Here is a 17,730-nt window from a genome sequence, read left to right as displayed (position 1 = left end):
TTTATACCAGCTCTAGTGATGCACTCCTAGGCCAGGCTACCATCACCTCTGACCTTGATTCTTTAAGTCCTAACTAGTTGCCCTGTCTCCATCCTTAGCTCCCCCAACCCACCTTCCATATCCACACGGTAACCAGTGACCTTTCTAAAGGGTTAATCAGAGTAGGTAATTTCTTTGCTTAAAATCCTTCAGTGGCTTTTCTATTACACTTAGAATAAGAATTCAAACTCTTTAGTGTAGTAGCAAGGCCCTACTTCCAAGACCATGTCTCTTATTTCTTTCCCTCCTGCTTGGTATGCTTCAGCCACACTGGCTTCCTTACTGACCCCAGAGTACACCAGCTCAATCCTTTTCAAGGACTTTGTCCTTCTTCTTTCTGAAAATCCCCTAGATTTTCACTGGCTGCTTTTCTGTCCCTCCTTCAAGTCTCAACTCAAAGGTCCGTATGTTAGAGAAGCTTTCTTCAGCCACCAGTGAAATTAGCACCCTCTCTATCACTAGTTACTACATTGTCTTTTTCTGTCTTCCTCATGGTTCTGAAATTGCCTTATTTATTTTTAATGTGTTTTGTTGTTGTCTTCCTGTCCCTGCTAACAAATAAGCTTTTTGAGAGCGTACACTTTTTTTTTTTTTTTTTTTTTTTTTAACTATAGTAACCATAATACCTAAAACAGGGCCTGGCATATACTGAATGCCTTATAAACATTTTTGACTGACTAAGAAAATGAATGTTTGAAGTTAAAATTAGTGTGTTTTATGAAGTACAGCAAAAGACAGTTTGGAAGTATTTATACTTTAAATTCAAAAGTTCCAAATATAGGTATTAATGAAAGCACTTTTTGATCAGACAGGCTCTGGGTTTGAATCCTAGCTCTGCTGAGACCATTTCTGAGCTTCGTGTTCCCCAAGGAGATCATGGGGACTAAAATGTTGACTTCACATGCATGCTCATGGGCATCTGAGTGCCTTGAACTTAAATATTTTGATACCGTGGGAAATAGGAAAGCCTCCTTTCTTAATTTTCTGCCATAGCTGGAAAATATGAGCAAGGAAAGCAAAATGCAAACTTAGGACAGTTACCTTTATTTAAAAATGAAATGGCATATTATAACCTGTTGATTTTTCAGATGACTTTCCACAGTCATCTAGCCAAGTTATTACTTTTAAAAATGTCACTGACTCTCATATTTAACCAAATAATGTTTTGAGGGGGGGAAAGGCTTAGCAAAGTATATCCAATTTCTGATACCCAGTAGGAACCCTTGTAAATGATTTGATTGATCTCATTCTTCCCCATCATCTTCCAGAAAATTAAAAAGCTGAAAAGTATCTTTCAGTCTTTAGGAAAACTTACATTTAAACTCTGATGTCCCTGCAGGAGCTCTAAAGTTGTTGTAGCTCCTTCTTAGTTGGTCCATTCAAGCCACTACATGAGGTCTATGAAGTCCAGAGTGAAATCCATGCCAGCAATGTTTGCCTTTCTAATGGTTCTGTAGTTGCTCGGGAGGGTCAACTTTAGAAAGAGCATTTATGTTGAATAACTCTAGTCAGGCAGCCAGGATAAGTTTTAACATTTCAAGTTGCTGAGTAGAATGTAGTATTTGCAGTTACAGAAACAATTTTAGCTCACATTCCTCAGAAAGCTAATTTTAATTTCTCATAACATTATTGTATGTTTGGCTATTTATACTCTAAAAAAATTAAGAGCTGTGCTTAACTATCAAATTATTAACTCATTCACCATGCATTCATCAAATACTCACTGTATGCCAGGTGCAGTGTGCTAGGTACAATGGCAGATACTTAGGAGAAGAAGTAGTTATTGCCTCTGCCTGGGAGAGATGTATGACCTTTAGGGGATGGAGACTCATAAGTACAGTGCAGGGAAATATGTGCTTTTCTTACAACTGTTGCCAAATGTAGTAGGTCAGTGTATTTAAGTGTGCACCTGTTTTATGACATTGATATAAAGGGTGAAGCAAAGTGGCCACCTCTTCTATTGTGAGCTCTTGCTAGGAAGGTTCCAGTTTCAGCAGTCCGGTCTGGCTGACTTTAAATAGGACATCTAAACTGTGGTTGGCAGCGTTCACACGCATGTCTGCTTGGGCCAATCTGTTCTGTTCTGTGCAATGAAACTTCAGCTGTTGAGGAAAGAGCAACTTTGCCATCTCATCCCCAAAATCTGGAACAAGTCTAAAGATCTATAGAGTAGCTAGGTAAATTATGGCATCTCCTTAAGACAGAATTTTATGAATTTATTAAAAACTATAGCAAGAAAGTATTTTTAAAATCTAGGAGAAACTCTTAGGACAGAATATTAAATGAAACAAATATATAATATACCTACTGGCTATCCTCAATTATATTAAAACAATGCATTGAACCAGGGAAATATGTCAAAAGATTAAAAATGACATTATGGGCCATTTTTCCTGTTTTTTTTTTTTTCCCTGCATTTTCTGAGATTTTTAGAATGGGCACATTTCTTTTATAATCAGGAAAAATAATGCTTATTTTTAAAAACAATTTCCTTCTGGTAGCTTAGCCAGTCAAGTGAAGCACATTGTCCACCAGGCCTTCTGGGACGTCCTGGAGTCAGAACTGAATGCTGAGCCTCCCGAGTATGAACATGCCATCAAACTGTTTGAAGAAATCAGAGAGGCAAGTTGATGTTGTCTGTATTGATTAATAATTTTTTCCCCAAAGGCTATTTTTCTGTCCTCCAAAGAGTATTGGAGATTCTTTTTGGAAAACTGAGTAAGTTCAATACCTGGAAGGGTGGTTTCCAAAATGCGCTTCCTGGAGTTGGGGGGAGGCTAGGGAAATACGACAGTGGAAGGAGCGCAGGGCAACGCTTCACACACACAGAGTAGTGCTCACAGTAGTTAAAAGCGCAGACTGGAGAGCTAAACAACCTGGTTTAGGGACGGACTAAACAAAGGCTTTCCCTCCAGAAGTTCTAGTGTCCTGAGTACTTGCAGGATAATTGTAAGATTTAGATGATATGACAGTTAGTTTTAACTACCATTCACAAAGCGCTTGCTCTATGCCAAAGACTAGATGATTCATTTGTTGTTACCATAATGCTGTGTTATTCTTCCTGAATAAAAAGAAGCCAAGTTCCCTTACTCACCCAGGGTTACATAGCTTTGAGGGGTAGAGAGGGACTTGAGCGGAGGCACTCTGGCTTAGAATCCATACTCCTATGCCATGTGCTGTGTGTGTAAGCACAGTGGTCGCTGTGTGGTGAATACTTAGGATAGGTTGCTTGCATAATATATAATAAATATTTTATTTATTTATTTATTTATTTATTTATTTTTAAAGACTTTATTTATTTATTTGAGAGGGAGAGAGAATGAGACAGGTCAGCTGGAGAAGCAGACTCCCTGCCGAGTAGGGAGCCTGATGTGGGACTCAATCCTGGGACTCCAGGATCATGACCTGAGCTAAGGCAGTTGCTTAACCAACTGAGCCACCCAGGTGCCCCTATATAATAAATATTTTATATGTAAAATATACTAATGGAGCTCATGGGGTATTTCCATTTGATCTTCTTTAAGGGGTTCTTGTGGAGCCATGATCTGCAACTTGTTCTTTCTTTGCATGGTTTAAATGTAAACTTTTTGAAGTTACTTCAGTAATATTCCTTCCTTGCCAGTTGCTTTTATTCTGATAGTTTCAGTAACTTCCATGGGCTGGAGGCTGGGGCGAGGGGCACTTTAATTCAGAAGCTGGAGCTTTCTTTTTAGAGTTGAGGCACTAGAGTGCTCCTCTGACCCACCATGCTTCTGTGGCATCCAGGGCATTAAAATGCACACAAGGAGCTTAGTCACCTAGACACTGAAGTTAAAATGACAACCCTATTCACGTAACAATGCTGTTAACTTTCCTTTCCTATGTAGACTCTCCTCTCTTTTCTGACTCCTGGCGGCAACCGACTTCGCAACCAGATCTGTGAAGTTTTGGACACAGACCTCATTAGGCAACAGGCTGAGCACAGGGCTGTTGACATCCAAGGCCTGGCCAACTATGTCATCAGTACGATGGGAAAGCTGTGTGCTCCCGTGCGAGATGACGATGTCAGAGAGCTGAAGGCTACCAGCAACATCGTGGAGGTGCTGAGGTTAGCACTTTTGCTGCTTGCATTTTCTTTTCTTATCTTTTTTTTTTTCCCAAAGATTTTATTTATTTATTTGACAGACAGAGATCACAAGTAGGCAGAGAGGCAGGCAGAGAAAGAAGGAAGCAGGCCCCCCGCTGAGCAGAGAACCCGATGTGGGGCTCAATCCCAGGACCCCGGGATCATGACCTGAGCCAAAGGCAGAGGCCCCAACCCACTGAGCCACCCAGACACCCCTGCTGCTTGCATTTTTGAGAGTACCTTTGAGTTCATTCAAAAGGGAAGTGTGGGGGGCAGGTACCTAGGTGGTCTAGTCGGGTATGTGTCTGACTCTTGTTTTTGGCTCCAGTGGTGCTCTCAGCGTCATGAGATCAAGCCTTGAATTGGGTCCCATGCTCAGTGTGGAGTCTGCTTGAGATTCTCTCTCCCTCTGCCCCTCCTGATCGTTCTCTCTCTCTCTCTCTCTCTCAAATAAATAAATATATATTTTAAAAACAAAACAGAGGGACGCCTGGGTGGCTCGGTGGGTTAAAGCCTCTGCCTTCGGCTCAGGTCATGTTCCCAGCGTCCTGGGATCGAGCCCCACATCAGGCTTTCTGCTCAGCAGTGAGCCTGCTTCCTCCTCTCTCTCTCTCTGCCTGCCTCTCTGCCTACTTATGATCTCTAAAAAAATAAAAAAATAAATAAAAATAAAAACAAAACAGAAGGGAAGTGTGGCAATTGAGTAACCCAATAATAACTGGTCTCCCACCTTTATCTTAGAAGAAAACCAGATAAGCAAAGCTAAGTATTTTTGTGCCTCACTGCCCTGTCCTTTTTTTCCCCTCTCTATTCTCCACCCCCAGATTTAGTAGGAATAGATACCATGTGCACTTTGTTCAGACTCCCTTAAAATTTTAAGGGTTTCTAATGAAAATTCCTTCTTGAATCTTCTTTGTCTCATTAAGACTCATTGTTTATGTTTCTTAGTGTCTATTAGTTTATGGCCAGGTGTAGTGGATCAGCTGGAAGTACTGTATTTGCTAAAGCAAATACTCTTGAGATCTATGAAGGATACATTGGAATGCATGTGTAGTGCCTTCTATGAAAAGTGACCTTGCCAATGGCAGTTGGAATTTCAAAACTATTTGGGGATGTTTATTGTTTCCAGTCTGTAAAATAGATCACAGTTAATGAATTTCAACTTAATTTCTTAATCAGCTCTCTAACTATTCTAACTCTAAAATTTTTAGACAAATATTTCATGTCCTGGACCTCATGAAAATAGACATGGTCAATTTTACAATTAGGAGTCTTAGACCACATCTTCAATGCCAGTTGGTGGATTATGAGAGAACTAAGTTCCAAGAAATTTTAGAAGAAACTCCAAGTAAGTACAATATAATGTGCATATATTGAAATTAGATGGAAATATGATGTTTACGTTTTTGATGTCTTAAGGAGTATCGTTAAAGAATTTTGGCTTTTCTGTTAAACATTTTTTTAACTTCTAAAATAGACATCACAAATTTATCGCTGTCTGCCCATGTCCCAAGAACTGTGCCAAGCACTATTCGTTTCTTCATGTATTAAAAAAATATGTATTTATTGAGCACCTGCTGTATCCCAGACACTGCTTAGTTGCTGTGAATACTGTAGTGAACAAAAAACAGTGTTGTGACCCCCAAGGAGCTGACATTGTAGTAGGCATGGCAAGCAAACAAATAACATATATTGTCAGATGTGTTAAGTCCTATGAAGAAAAGTAGGAAAAAAGGGCAGAGAGCAGTGGGGCAGGAGTGGAGGAGATGGTGTTTTTTAACGTAAGGTAGACTGGGAAGACCTCTCTAAGAAGGAACATTTGCGCAGAGTTTGGAAAGGAAAGAGGAAGGGGCATGTGAACGTGAGCAAGGAATATCCCAGCCTGAGGGAGCTGCATGGGCAAAGGCGTGAAGCTTGCAAGTGAAGTTGGACAGACAAGGACAGACATTGTGGCTGTGGAGTAAAGTAGTCAGGGAGAGAGTGGGAGGAGAAGAGGCCAAGAGGTAGGCAAAGGCAGGTCCTAGAGAGCCTTGCTTGGAAATGAGCATTGAGAGTTGAGTCCAAGTGTGGTGGGAAATCATTGGAGAGTTTTGAGCAGAGAGGGCAACATGAGATTTTCATTTTTAAAGACAACTCTGGCTTCTGGGTAGAGAATAGATCATACCGGAGCAAGGAGGGAAGGGAAACGGACACCAAGGAGGTGGAATTGCAGTTGCTCTGGCAAGAACTAATGGTCCACGTAGCAGCAGTGGAAGTAGTACAAACAAGTCAGATTCTGGATGTATTCTGAAAGTTGAACAAAACGATTTGCTGAAAATTAGATGAAGGTGAAAAGGGAGACGTTGAAGATGATGCTCAGGTTTTCACCTGAGCAGCAGGGTGAGTAGTCATGGCTGTTTGTGAGGCGGGGCAACTAGGGGAAAGCAGGGAGGGAGGTAGTCCGGAGGCAGGGTTCGGTTTTAAATATGTGAACACAGAGATCTTATTTGGCATCAACATGGTCAGGTAGGCCTGTGGATGTGAGAGACTAGAGTTCAGGGGAATGGTGAATGCTGGGAGTATACATTCAGGACTCACCAGTATATTTATTTATAAAGCCATGAAACTGAATAATAACTAACATGTATAAAATGTTTACCACATGCTAAGCACTTTACCTATATTAACTAATTTGATCTTCGCAATAACTTTAGGAAATTGCTCTCTATTTTATGGATGAAGAAACTGAGGGATGGACAGGTTAGATCCCTTGCCTCCATGACACAACTTGTAAGCTAAGGGGCTTAGACTCACTCAGGTGGTCTGGCTACACCATTCATGCTCTTAGCCACAATATTGCACTAGATGAAATTACCTGGGGAGTGAGTGTCAGTACTAAAGAGGCCTGATTTGGGATTCTAGAGCATCTAGAGCTTGAAAAGAGGAGTAGGATGCAGCAAAGGTGACTGTGAATGAGTAGCCAGGGAGGTGAAGGAAGCCAGGAGCTGGTGATGTTCTGTAAGAAAGTAAACAAAGCATTCGGAGAATGAAGACATAATCAGCTGTGACAAGTGCTAAGTGGTCAAGAAAAATGGAGGCTAAGGCTTGACCACTGGGTATGACTGCATGAGGATTTTTGGTAACCCTGATGGGAGCAGATTCATGAACTAGTGGGCATTAAAGCTGGACTGTAAGAGGCGTCGAGAAAGCCTGGGCGTAGAGAACGTGATACCTCAATGAAACATCACAGTTACTTAGTTAAGTAGGTACTGTTATACCCTTGATTTCACAGGCAAGGGATTTGAGATGCCAGATGTTGCACAGCTGGCAAAGGTCTGGCTTACCAGATTCCCTCATTGCCACTAGCTTCTGGGCTCTTAACACTAGCTTCTGGATTTTAATTCACTATGCTATAAGGCTGTTAGATGATCCCCCATCCCTCATGGACTGAGCTTTTCTGTCAAGCTAGTCAGTATGGTAGCCTTATGTAAACAAAGGGAAACAGGTGCCACTTTTAAAGGGGCCCCAAGAGTCTGGGGCATGTCTGCAGAGGGCCTGGATGGTGGAGGGTCATAGGAGAAACAGACCATGAAGCTGAGCACATTCGGTTTGGTAACAAGGAGATACACTTGGGCCATGAGCACTGCCTTCCTGTTGGTACTGATTCAGGGACTTTGGGTTAAGCCCTGTAGGCAGACTTGGATCCGTGGAGGGAAATCACAGGCAGAGTTTTGATCTTTTTAGCAGCTGGAGCTGTTTTAAGCTTGGAATGAGCCTCTTTATTACTACTAGTAGTCAGTGCCAGCTATCATTTTGTTGAACACTTATTATATACCAAGTCCTTACTATGTGCCAAACGTTTTACCTTTGTTAGTCCATCAAAGCCTCACAAAGCCCTATGAATCTGGCACTGTTATCACTCACTGTTTATAAATGAAGAAATGGGGGCACCTGCGTGGCTCAGTCGGTTAAAGCATCTGCCTTCGGCTCAGGTAATGATCCCAGGGTTCTGGGATCGAGTCCCACATCGGGCTCCCTGCTCAATGGAGATTCTGCTTCTCCCTCTCTCTCTGCCACTCCTCCTGCTTATTGTCTCTCTCTCTCTCAAATAGATAAATAACTAATCTTTAAAAAATATATAAATGAAGAAATTGAGGTTAAAGTACTTACTCTAGGTGACTGCTTAAAGCCTGGATGAATCAGACGTGTCTCTGCCCCAAAGCATGTACATCGAACTGCTACACAACACTGCCTGTCTTCAAATGAGATACTGACTTTCTCTGGAAGACCTACAGAGGGAGTGCTAGCACTGAGTGGCAGATAAGATTAGATGACTTCTAAGAATCCTTCCACAACAAAAATTCTGTGACTTTAGGGCTGTATTGTTTCTCCAAAGGAAGAGAGGGATTTAATGGAAATAGAACCCTACATAGAACCTGAATCTGAAACCTGAACTACAGTAACTATGTTTGTAGCAGTGTTTTCCTTTCCAGCATTTTACTGACTGGTTTCATTTGTTCGCCTGTGTACATATGTCTACATACGTGTGCCGATATCTCTATGTCTTGAGTCAAGATAGCTTGTCATCTGGAGGAAATTCCTTAATATTGGTTTGAGTTATAATTTTGTTCATCTTAAATTGTTTGTTTCTGTCCTTAAAACCCAGGCTTTGTGACCTGCAAATCATTTGTACTTTTCACATTGACTTGGATATTTTCAGAGATTTAAGAATAGAATAAATCCAGTTGTGGATATAGGTCATTATTGCCCAGCTCTAAATATGTTCCCAGAGAAATCGAGAGTCCAGGAAGCAGAGTGTATGTCAGCTGTTAATTATATCCTCAAGTCGCTCTGCCAAAAGTCGGTCACTGTGCCCTAATATCAAAATAAGAGCCTCCCAGCAACATGCAGGACAATAGGGTTGGATTTTTGTGTGTACATTTTTTATAAAATAATTATTGCAAAATTAATACAGAGAAGCACTCTAGATTTCTGAATTGACTCCAGAAAATATTTTGCCGACAGAGAAATTTTATATAATTGCCTGATTTAAAGTACAACCCAGAAAGCCTCAGACAATGATTGGATACATGTACTGAACATCAACAGGATAACCACATCAGGTCCAGCAACTAAATTACCTATGGAAAGAGTAACAGATTACCCCTCAGGGACCAGAGCACAAGTAATTTCTAAGATACTCAGAAAGAGAAGGTTTTTATTTATTTAGGTAATATCTTGTGTCTGATAGACACAATGTTCTCATAGAACTTCGTTTCATGTGATTCTTTCAGAAATCTTATGGGACATAAATACTTTCCAAAATCACATCAAACTGCATTTTCATTTTCTTTGCCTGGCACTCAGGACATTTAGGAACTACTAATGGAACATTCTGAAGATGAGCAGACTGACGCTCAGCAATGGCCTGCCCAAACACCAGAGAGTCACACAGCTAGTAAGTAGTAGAGCTAGGACTAGAAGCCAGTCTCCTACATCCAAGTCGAGACTAAACCAAGCTGCTGCTTTGTCTGCTTCCTTTGGATTTTTCACTTTTGTGTTATGTCAGCTGGGTTATATTTCAAGCAACAGAAACCGACTCTGGGTGATCTAGCAAAAAAGGAAGTGAATGGAAGCACGGGGGCAGTTCACCAAAAGAGCCAAAATACCTGAGCCTGAGCAAGGCCAGAAACCAGGAGAGCATCAGGAATCTGGGCAGGGAAAATAAGGAAAAGTTCCTAGTCCATCATCAGAACAGTTAATGTGTATTTTAAAATGGCCCATCCTTGAATACTGTAGTCACCATTCAGATCTCAGGAAAGTTTGATGGGCATATGACTCAGCTAGGCCGACCCATGGTCATGGGGTTTGCCTGGTCAGGGACCTCTTAACTGTTATTTACAAAAGAAACTATGGAGGGAGGGAAAATGATATCTCAAAGCAGTACCAAGGGCTGCTTGGCTGGTTTAGTCATGTGAATCTAGATCTCGGTGTCATGAGTTCAGGCTCCATGTTGGCAGGAGCCTTGGAAAGAAAATGAAGGAAGGAAGGAAGGAAAAAGAAGGGAGATGAGGTATTGCTAGGCATAATAGAGCAGGTGTCATGGATAAAGGGAGCTATATTCTTCTAACTGGAAATTGAAGAATTTAGCCTGAATATTTTTCCAGAAGATTGAAAATGGGAGCCATCTAAAGCTTTGTACAACATCAGGGTCTTCCAGTCACATATTTCTGCAGCACTCTCTTAGTTTATAGGAGCACTGTCTGCTCAGAATTATACAGGCCATCCCCCAGATCCAGGATGTGGAGTTGTTGCCTTTTTAGGAGTTGTTGCCAGAGTTCATACTTAAGAACCAGATTTCATGCTTAGGTACCATACTAGAAATCAGCAGAGATGGGAATTGGATTCCTTGAAGAATCCATATGGGGATACCTTTGATTCATTCATCTTAGAAGGCTCAACTACTAAACTCATTCACACTAAACTGGCAGATTTTACAGGACATCCCCCTGTCTGCTATTTGTAGCACTAAATAGCACAGTCGCTGGCTTTTACATGATATAAATCTTCGCACGTTTGTGTGTGTTTAGTGTTGATGAAGCTTTATGCAATTCAACCTGCAGTTACTAGGTTTAGATTCAGTGACCTAGTTGTCCAACCTGTAACCTATATCCCTTTTTAAAAAATTCATTGAAATACACTATCTGTGCAATACAATGTGCCCACTTGAAGTTTATGGTTTCATGAGTTTTGACAAAAGAATATGCTCCTGTAACTATTACTACAAATAAGATATAAAGCATTTCTGTCACGCCAAAAAGAACCTTCTTGCCCTTTGCAGTAAACTCCCCCATCGAGGTAAAAACTGATATAATTTTCATCATTGTAGATTAACTTTGCCTCCGTTAGAACTTCTTATTAAATGGAATCATGCTGTGTGTCACTTTCTTTTTTTAAAGATTTTATTTATTTATTTGAGAGAGAGAGAGAGAGAATGAGAGGGGAGAAGGTCAGAGGGAGAAGCAGACTCCCCATGGAGCTGGGTACCCAATGTGGGACTCGATCCTGGGACTCCGGGATCATGACCTGAGCCAAAGGCAGTTGCTTCACCAACTGAGCCACCCAGCCGGCCCTGTGTGTCACTTTTTTGTCCAACCTCTTTTACTCAACATAAGGTTTTTGAGATTCATCCGTGTTGTGTATTTATCAATAGTTTGTATTACTGAGAAGCTTCCTGTTATATGATTGTACCACTTTGTCTGTTTGCCTGTTGATGGACATTGGCATTGTTTCTGGTTCTAGGCCACTACAGATAAAGCTGCTGCGAGCACATATGTATCAGTATTTGTGTGTGCACATGTTTTCTTTTTTCTTGGGTTAACACCTAGGAGTAGAATGGCTGGGTCATTATGTTAAGTATATGGTTAACTTTACAAGGAGCTGGCAGTTATTTTCCAAAGTGGTTGTGCTATTTTATACTCACCATCAGTATATGAGAGTTCCAACTGCTTTACATTTTCACTAACGCAAGGTATTATTGGTCTTTTAAATTTTACCTTTTATAGAGGGTGTGAAAGTCATATTTCACTGTGGTTTTTATATACATTTCCTTGATGATGAGTGATGTTGAGCATCTTTTCATATGTAAAATAGCCATTTATCTTCTAATGTGAAGTGTCCAGTCAAATCTTTTGCCTGTTTTTAAACTGGGTTGTCTTTTTATTGAATTGAAGGGCCTTCAATATATTCTGGAAATAAATCCTTTGTCAGTTTTATATGTTATGAAATTTCCCCCCCATCTGTGGTTTGCCTTTTTCATTTTCTTAACACTACCCTATGAAGAAAAGAAATTTTTAATTTTGATGAAGACCAAATCATAAAATTTTTCTTTTATTTGTGCATTTAGTGGTGTGTCTACAAAATCTTTGCATATCCCAAGGTCATGAAGACTTTTTTGAATGTTTTCTTCTAGAAGTTTTTATAGTTTTAGGCTTAGGAGACATTTCAAGGTAATATATTTCAAGGTTCACATTTTTTCATATGTGTATCCAGTTCTAGCACCATTTGTTCAAAAAGATTACCTTTTCTCAATTGAACTGCTTTGGCATCTTTATTGAAAATTAATTGATGATACATTTGTGAGTCTATTTCTGACCTCTGTATTATTTTTTTGTAATTGAAATAATTTATATTCCACAACATTAATTTTTAAAAGTGTATAATTCAGTGGTTTTTAGTATATTCATAAGGTTATATGACCATCATCAGTATTTAATTCCAGAAGATTTTCATCACCTTAAAAAGAAACCCCATACCCACTACCAGTATCTCCCTAGTCTTCCCTTCCCCTAGCTTTTGATAACCCCTGGTCTACTTTCTGTTTTTATGGATTTACCAATTATGGACATTTCATATAAATCAAATCATGCAGTGTGTGGCTTTTTGTGTCTCTTCTTCCAATTAGTATAATATTTTCAAGATTTACCCATGTTGTAGCACATACTACTACTTCATTTTTTAAGTTGGATTCTATTCTATCCTATGATCTGTATGTCTTCCCTTCACTAAATACCACACAGTCCTGATTATTGAGGCTAAGTCTTGAAATCAGGTAGTGTTTGTCTTCCATCTTTGTTCTTCTTTTTCAAAATTGTTTTGTCTATGTTAAGTCCTTTGAATTTCCACATCCATTTTTAATTAGTTTATCAGTTTCTGCAGAAGAGCCAGCTGGGTTGGTGATTGGAATTATGTGGATTTGACATCTTCACATTAATAAGTCTACTAATTTGTGAACTGGATGTCTCAAGTCTAATTTATTTCAGCAGTATGTTTTAGTTTTGGTGTACCAGCCTTGTACTTTTTTTTTTTTTCCTCTAAGATTTGTTTATTTGAGGAGGGGTGGGCCAAAGGAGAGGGAGAGAGAAACTTAAGCAGACTCTATCTATGCTGAGTGGGGAGCCTGATGTGAAGCTTGATCTCACAACCCTGAGATCATGACCTGAGCCAAAACCAAGAGTCCGATGCTCAACCGTGTCACTAGGTACCCCTCCAGTCCTGTTCTAATTTTGTTCAATTTAATCTCATTTATTTTATGTTCTTTGATGCTGTTGTAAGTGCTATTTTGTAAAATTTTTATTTTCTAGTATATAGAAATATAATCAATTTTTGAATATTGATTTTGCATCCTGAGAACTTGCTAAGATATTAACTTATTAATGCTAGTAGGTTTTTGGAATATTCCTTCAGTTTTTCTATATATACAATCATTTTGCCTGCAAATAAACAGTTTTACTTCTTCTTTTTTAATGTGTGCCTTTTATTTCTTTTCCTTGCTTTATTGCACTAACTAGGACATCCAATCAAATGTTCAATAGCAGTCATGAGAGAGGCATCCTTGCCTTCCTAGGGGAAGATTATTCATTATTTGACCATTAAGTATGGTGTTAGCTGCAACTTCTCATAGATGTATGTGTTGAGGAAGATCTGTTTCTGGTTTGCCGAGAGTTTTTATCTAAATAGATCACATGTTAAATTTGGTCACATGCTTTTTCTATATCTGATGATGGGATGGGATCTTTTTTTCTCCTTTATTGTGTTAATGTGCTGAATTACTGTGATGGATGTTTTTCTGATTAAAGCAACCTTGCAATCCTGAAATGTTTATCCCACTCCTCCTTGGTCATAGTGTAGTATTTTATCTTGCTAATGCTTTCTTAAGGATTTTTGCATCTGTATTTTTGGAAAGAGATCGTTTCGTAATTTTCTTGTAATGCGTTTGTCTGGGTTTGGTATCAGGGCAAAGCTGGCCTCATAAACACGAATGAGAAGTCTTCCTTCTCTGCTTTGTGAAAGAGTTTACAAAAAACACTTTGTCTTGATTTGCGTGTACTGTGTACATTAGTAAATGTTTTATAGTGGGGAGGGAAAGATAGCCTGTGGGACCAATCGGTCTGTCAGTCTGAAGACGACTATTTGAGCAATTCTTTAAGTTGATGTTTACTTCCAGAGATGGTGAGTTAAATTGGAAACCTACCAGGTCACTCATGCCAGACACAGAGAGCAGAGGCTTTTATTTATTTATTACGATTATTTATTTATTTATTTGAAAAAGAGAGAGAGAGAGAGAGAGCATGTGAGAGAGCATAAACGGGGGAGAGGAAGAAGGACGCCCTGCTGACCAGGGAGCCCAATGCAGGACTCAATCCCTGGACCCTATGATCATGACCTGAGCCTAAGGCAGATGCTGAACTGACTGAGTCACTCAGGTGCCCCAGGAGAGCAGAGGCTTTTAGAGCACCCAGTATGTGACAAGTACCACTAGAAAGATAATCTGAGTATTTTCCAAAGCAAGTGTGTCTGCCAAAACAAAGCCACATTTCACATACCTATCCTGTGATGCTATGAATTAAGTCAAAGGAAAGAGAAATAAAAAATAAAGATCATAGATTGGACTCTTCAGTGAGTGAGATGAAATTGAGATGAATGTACATAAAATATTTAATAACAATTTTTTTAAAAAATAGAGAAGCTGTTTTTTAGTTCAGCTGTTCAAGAGAAATGACAGCCAGATCAAAAATTCAAAGGTGGGGTTCTCTGAGAAGGGAGAGCAGGGATGGGTCCGTACAATCAAGAAAGGCTTCCCACAGGAAGAGAGATTTAAGCTAGGCCGGTAAAGACTGGCAGGATTTAGATTTAGAGAACCAAAGGTAGTGTCAGGAGGGTGAGGCCAAGCCTCCCTAGCAGGAAACCAGAAGTGCGTATTGGTGGAGAGTAAATTCAAGTGCAATGCTCCTGGACCTTCACAGCTCCTAGGAAATTCTTAGGTAAATGCACCTGTAAAGCCATTGCCTGTTCTTGTGTTTTTCCCTCCCAGTGGATGAAGAACTTCTTGAGTGCACCAAACAGGTTTACGCATCTACGAATCCCCGGCACTTGGTATAGCACCTAGGGTACATTAGGTGCTCCATTGTCATTGAATAAATGAGTGAATGAAGAGACTTACTGCCTACGTGAAAAATTGACAGTACTTGTATCTCATGGGGTTGACCTTGGTTTTGGAGCCACATAGAGGCATCAGTGTACTAGCTGGTGGGAGTAACATCTCAGCAGGTAGATCCCTTAGAGAAAAGCTGATGTTTCATTCTGAACTTGTGCTCTTTCTGCTTTACCAGTCATACTCAATTCTGGCTTCGTGCTAGGATCACCTGGGGTATTTATTTATTTAAAGATTTATTTATTTATTTATTTGACAGACAGAGATTACAAGAAGACAGAGATGCAGGCAGAGAGAGAGAGAGGAGGAAGCAGGCGCCCTGCCGAGCAGAGAGCCTGATGCAGGGCTCGATCCTAGGACCCTGGGATCATGACCTGAGCCAAAGGCAGAGGCTTTAACTCACTGAGCCACCCAGGCACCCCTCACCTGGGGTATTTAAACACAGTTGCCTGAGCCCCATCTCAGACTGATTAAATTGGAATCTCCAGGAGCTGTGCCCAAGATCTTTCTTTTCTTTTTAAAGCTCTCCAGGTGATTGTAAAATCAACCAGGATTGAGAACCACTATGGTACACTGTTGCTTTGTTTGAGATAACTAAATGGGCTTTTAGATGTGCCAGCTGTAAATGATTAAGCTTGCAGTATTAATGCTACATTGTAATTATATCCACCAAGATTTCCTCTCTCTCTCTCTCTCTGTTGGGTGTCCTTTAAACAAAAGACCTCAAGTCTTTAACATCTCTATGAACAGAACTAGAAAAACCAAGAACATTTGCCAACTGAGGAGAAGCAAAGTTGTGAAATTCTCGGGTAGTGTTGCTGTTGTGTGGCAAACATTGCTACTCACAGATTACCCTGGTTCGAGTGCTGGGTCTCAGGGAGAATTTCAGGGTCACTATTTTTTATTTCATTCTCTGGTGCTTTTTAAAAAGATCTGTATCTGTGTTCATTCTGCGTGTTTTGTTTTGTGTTTTGTTTTTTTTTTTTTTTAAGCAATTTCCACCTTATAAATTCTATCAAATATACACTTTTTTAAGAAATGTGTAAAAAACAAAATTGTTTCTAGTGGGGAACCTTAAAACTGGGTCAAAACTAAAATAAAGTGTGCACATTAGCATGAATGTGCATTTTGAGAAAGGCATAATTCTAATCAGATGCTCAGGGGGATCCAGGACCCAAAAATGTTTAATAATCAATGCTTTTCGTCTGAATACCTTCTCTGCCAAAATTCAAGGTCGTGTGTGAGCTGGCTTCTGCCTACCCACCCGATGCCATCTGCTACCACTCTCCCTTGTTCTCTATGGACCAACGATACAGATATGCTTGTAGCATCCAGAATGTGCCATATTCTGTCACTGTTCTGGATTTTTGTATGGGCTGTTCACCTGGTCTGGAGTGACAGTCCTGTCCTCTATTTTATATCTTTAGGTGTCACTTACAGAGCTTTTCCTATTAGACTCTGTCTTGGACAATGTTTGCTCCCTCCACTCCCACTGTACCTTCTTGCATTTATTCTATTTTGCTGTAATTGTTGGTTTACAGCTCTGGCTCCCCATCTGGACTATAAGCTCCTTTGGGGGTGTGCCTGTCTTGGCATTCATGCCCAGCCCCTCACTTAACCTCTGTTGTCATGTAGAATGCACAAAAGGGATCTAACAGCTGTAGGACAAACATATGGCCTTTTTGTTTTCAGGCGCTCTTGATCAAACTACAGAATGGTTAAAAGAATCTGTAAATGAAGAACTGCTTTCTCTTTCTGAGACTGCTTTAACTCCTGGGGCCGAAAACAGCTCTAAGCCAAGCCTGAGTCCTACACTGGTGCTAAATAACAGTTATTTAAAACTGTTACATTGGGATTATCAGAAAAAAGAATTACCAGAGGTGAGTGGTTGTTTTTTTTTTCCCTTCCCTCAAGTTCTCCAATATTTTAATTCACAAGTTCTATCTGTGCATCAGCTGGTCTGTCTAGTGTTGCGTGTGGTTTAATGACTTTCCTGAAATCAGATAGAAATGGGAGTTTGGATGTAACATTGCTTGTTTTATATTTTCATGGTATTGAGCTTCCCTTTCTATTTTTACATTTAAAATAAACATGCTAGACACTCATCACAGATGGAGCACGTCTTCAGGAACTGACAGAAAAGCTGAATCAATTGAAAATTATTGCCTGCCTGTCCCTAATTACCAACAACATGGTGGGTGCTCTTACAGAAGGCCTCTCTGAGCTTGCAAACAGGTTAAAAAGGATTTCAGCTGTTCTACTTGAAGGCATGAACAAAGAGTAAGTTCCAAGTGTTTTTATCTGCTCATCCTCGTGTTAAGGCTCCGCGTGTGTTTCAGAGATCCTGAATGATCCTGGATGTCTGGGTGTGGTATTCAGGACTATACTTCAGAGAAGCTTATCTTACACCTTCTTTTTCTAGAATTTCTTTTAATATCTCTGAAGGTTTAGATGTCCTTTCATAAGAAGGGAGAGATCTTTTCCATGCCAAGTGCCAGGGTGAGTGTCCTATTTCCACTTAGGATGGGCATGTGTAAGAGCTCTTCTTTGACAGTGCCGTGGAACAAACAAACAAACAAACAAACAAAAACGCAGAATTCCATGCGGAGGGTTT

General features: G+C 40.1%; 1 protein-coding gene across 3 annotated transcripts in view; it reads left to right on the top strand.

The window, feature by feature from the left end:
• LOC111157695 (t-complex 11 like 2) overlaps positions 1-17,730 on the top strand; it is a 40,418-nt gene that overhangs the window by 12,890 nt on the left and 9,798 nt on the right. For all 3 annotated transcript variants that reach the window (XM_022519326.1, XM_022519325.1, XM_022519327.1), the window contains exons 4-8: positions 2,541-2,661; positions 3,906-4,126; positions 5,356-5,492; positions 16,809-16,996; positions 17,215-17,396. In XM_022519326.1, the coding sequence (XP_022375034.1) occupies positions 2,541-2,661; positions 3,906-4,126; positions 5,356-5,492; positions 16,809-16,996; positions 17,215-17,396 (849 nt within the window). The remainder of the gene's footprint in view (positions 1-2,540; positions 2,662-3,905; positions 4,127-5,355; positions 5,493-16,808; positions 16,997-17,214; positions 17,397-17,730) is intronic.

The sequence above is a fragment of the Enhydra lutris genome, unplaced genomic scaffold (genome assembly GCF_002288905.1).
Source record: "Enhydra lutris kenyoni isolate GAN:26980312 unplaced genomic scaffold, ASM228890v2 scaffoldscaffold55, whole genome shotgun sequence".
Classification (NCBI taxonomy): Eukaryota; Metazoa; Chordata; class Mammalia; order Carnivora; family Mustelidae; genus Enhydra; species Enhydra lutris.
The sequence above is the reverse complement of the archived record's forward strand: the minus strand, read 5'-3'. Positions and strand labels throughout refer to the sequence as shown.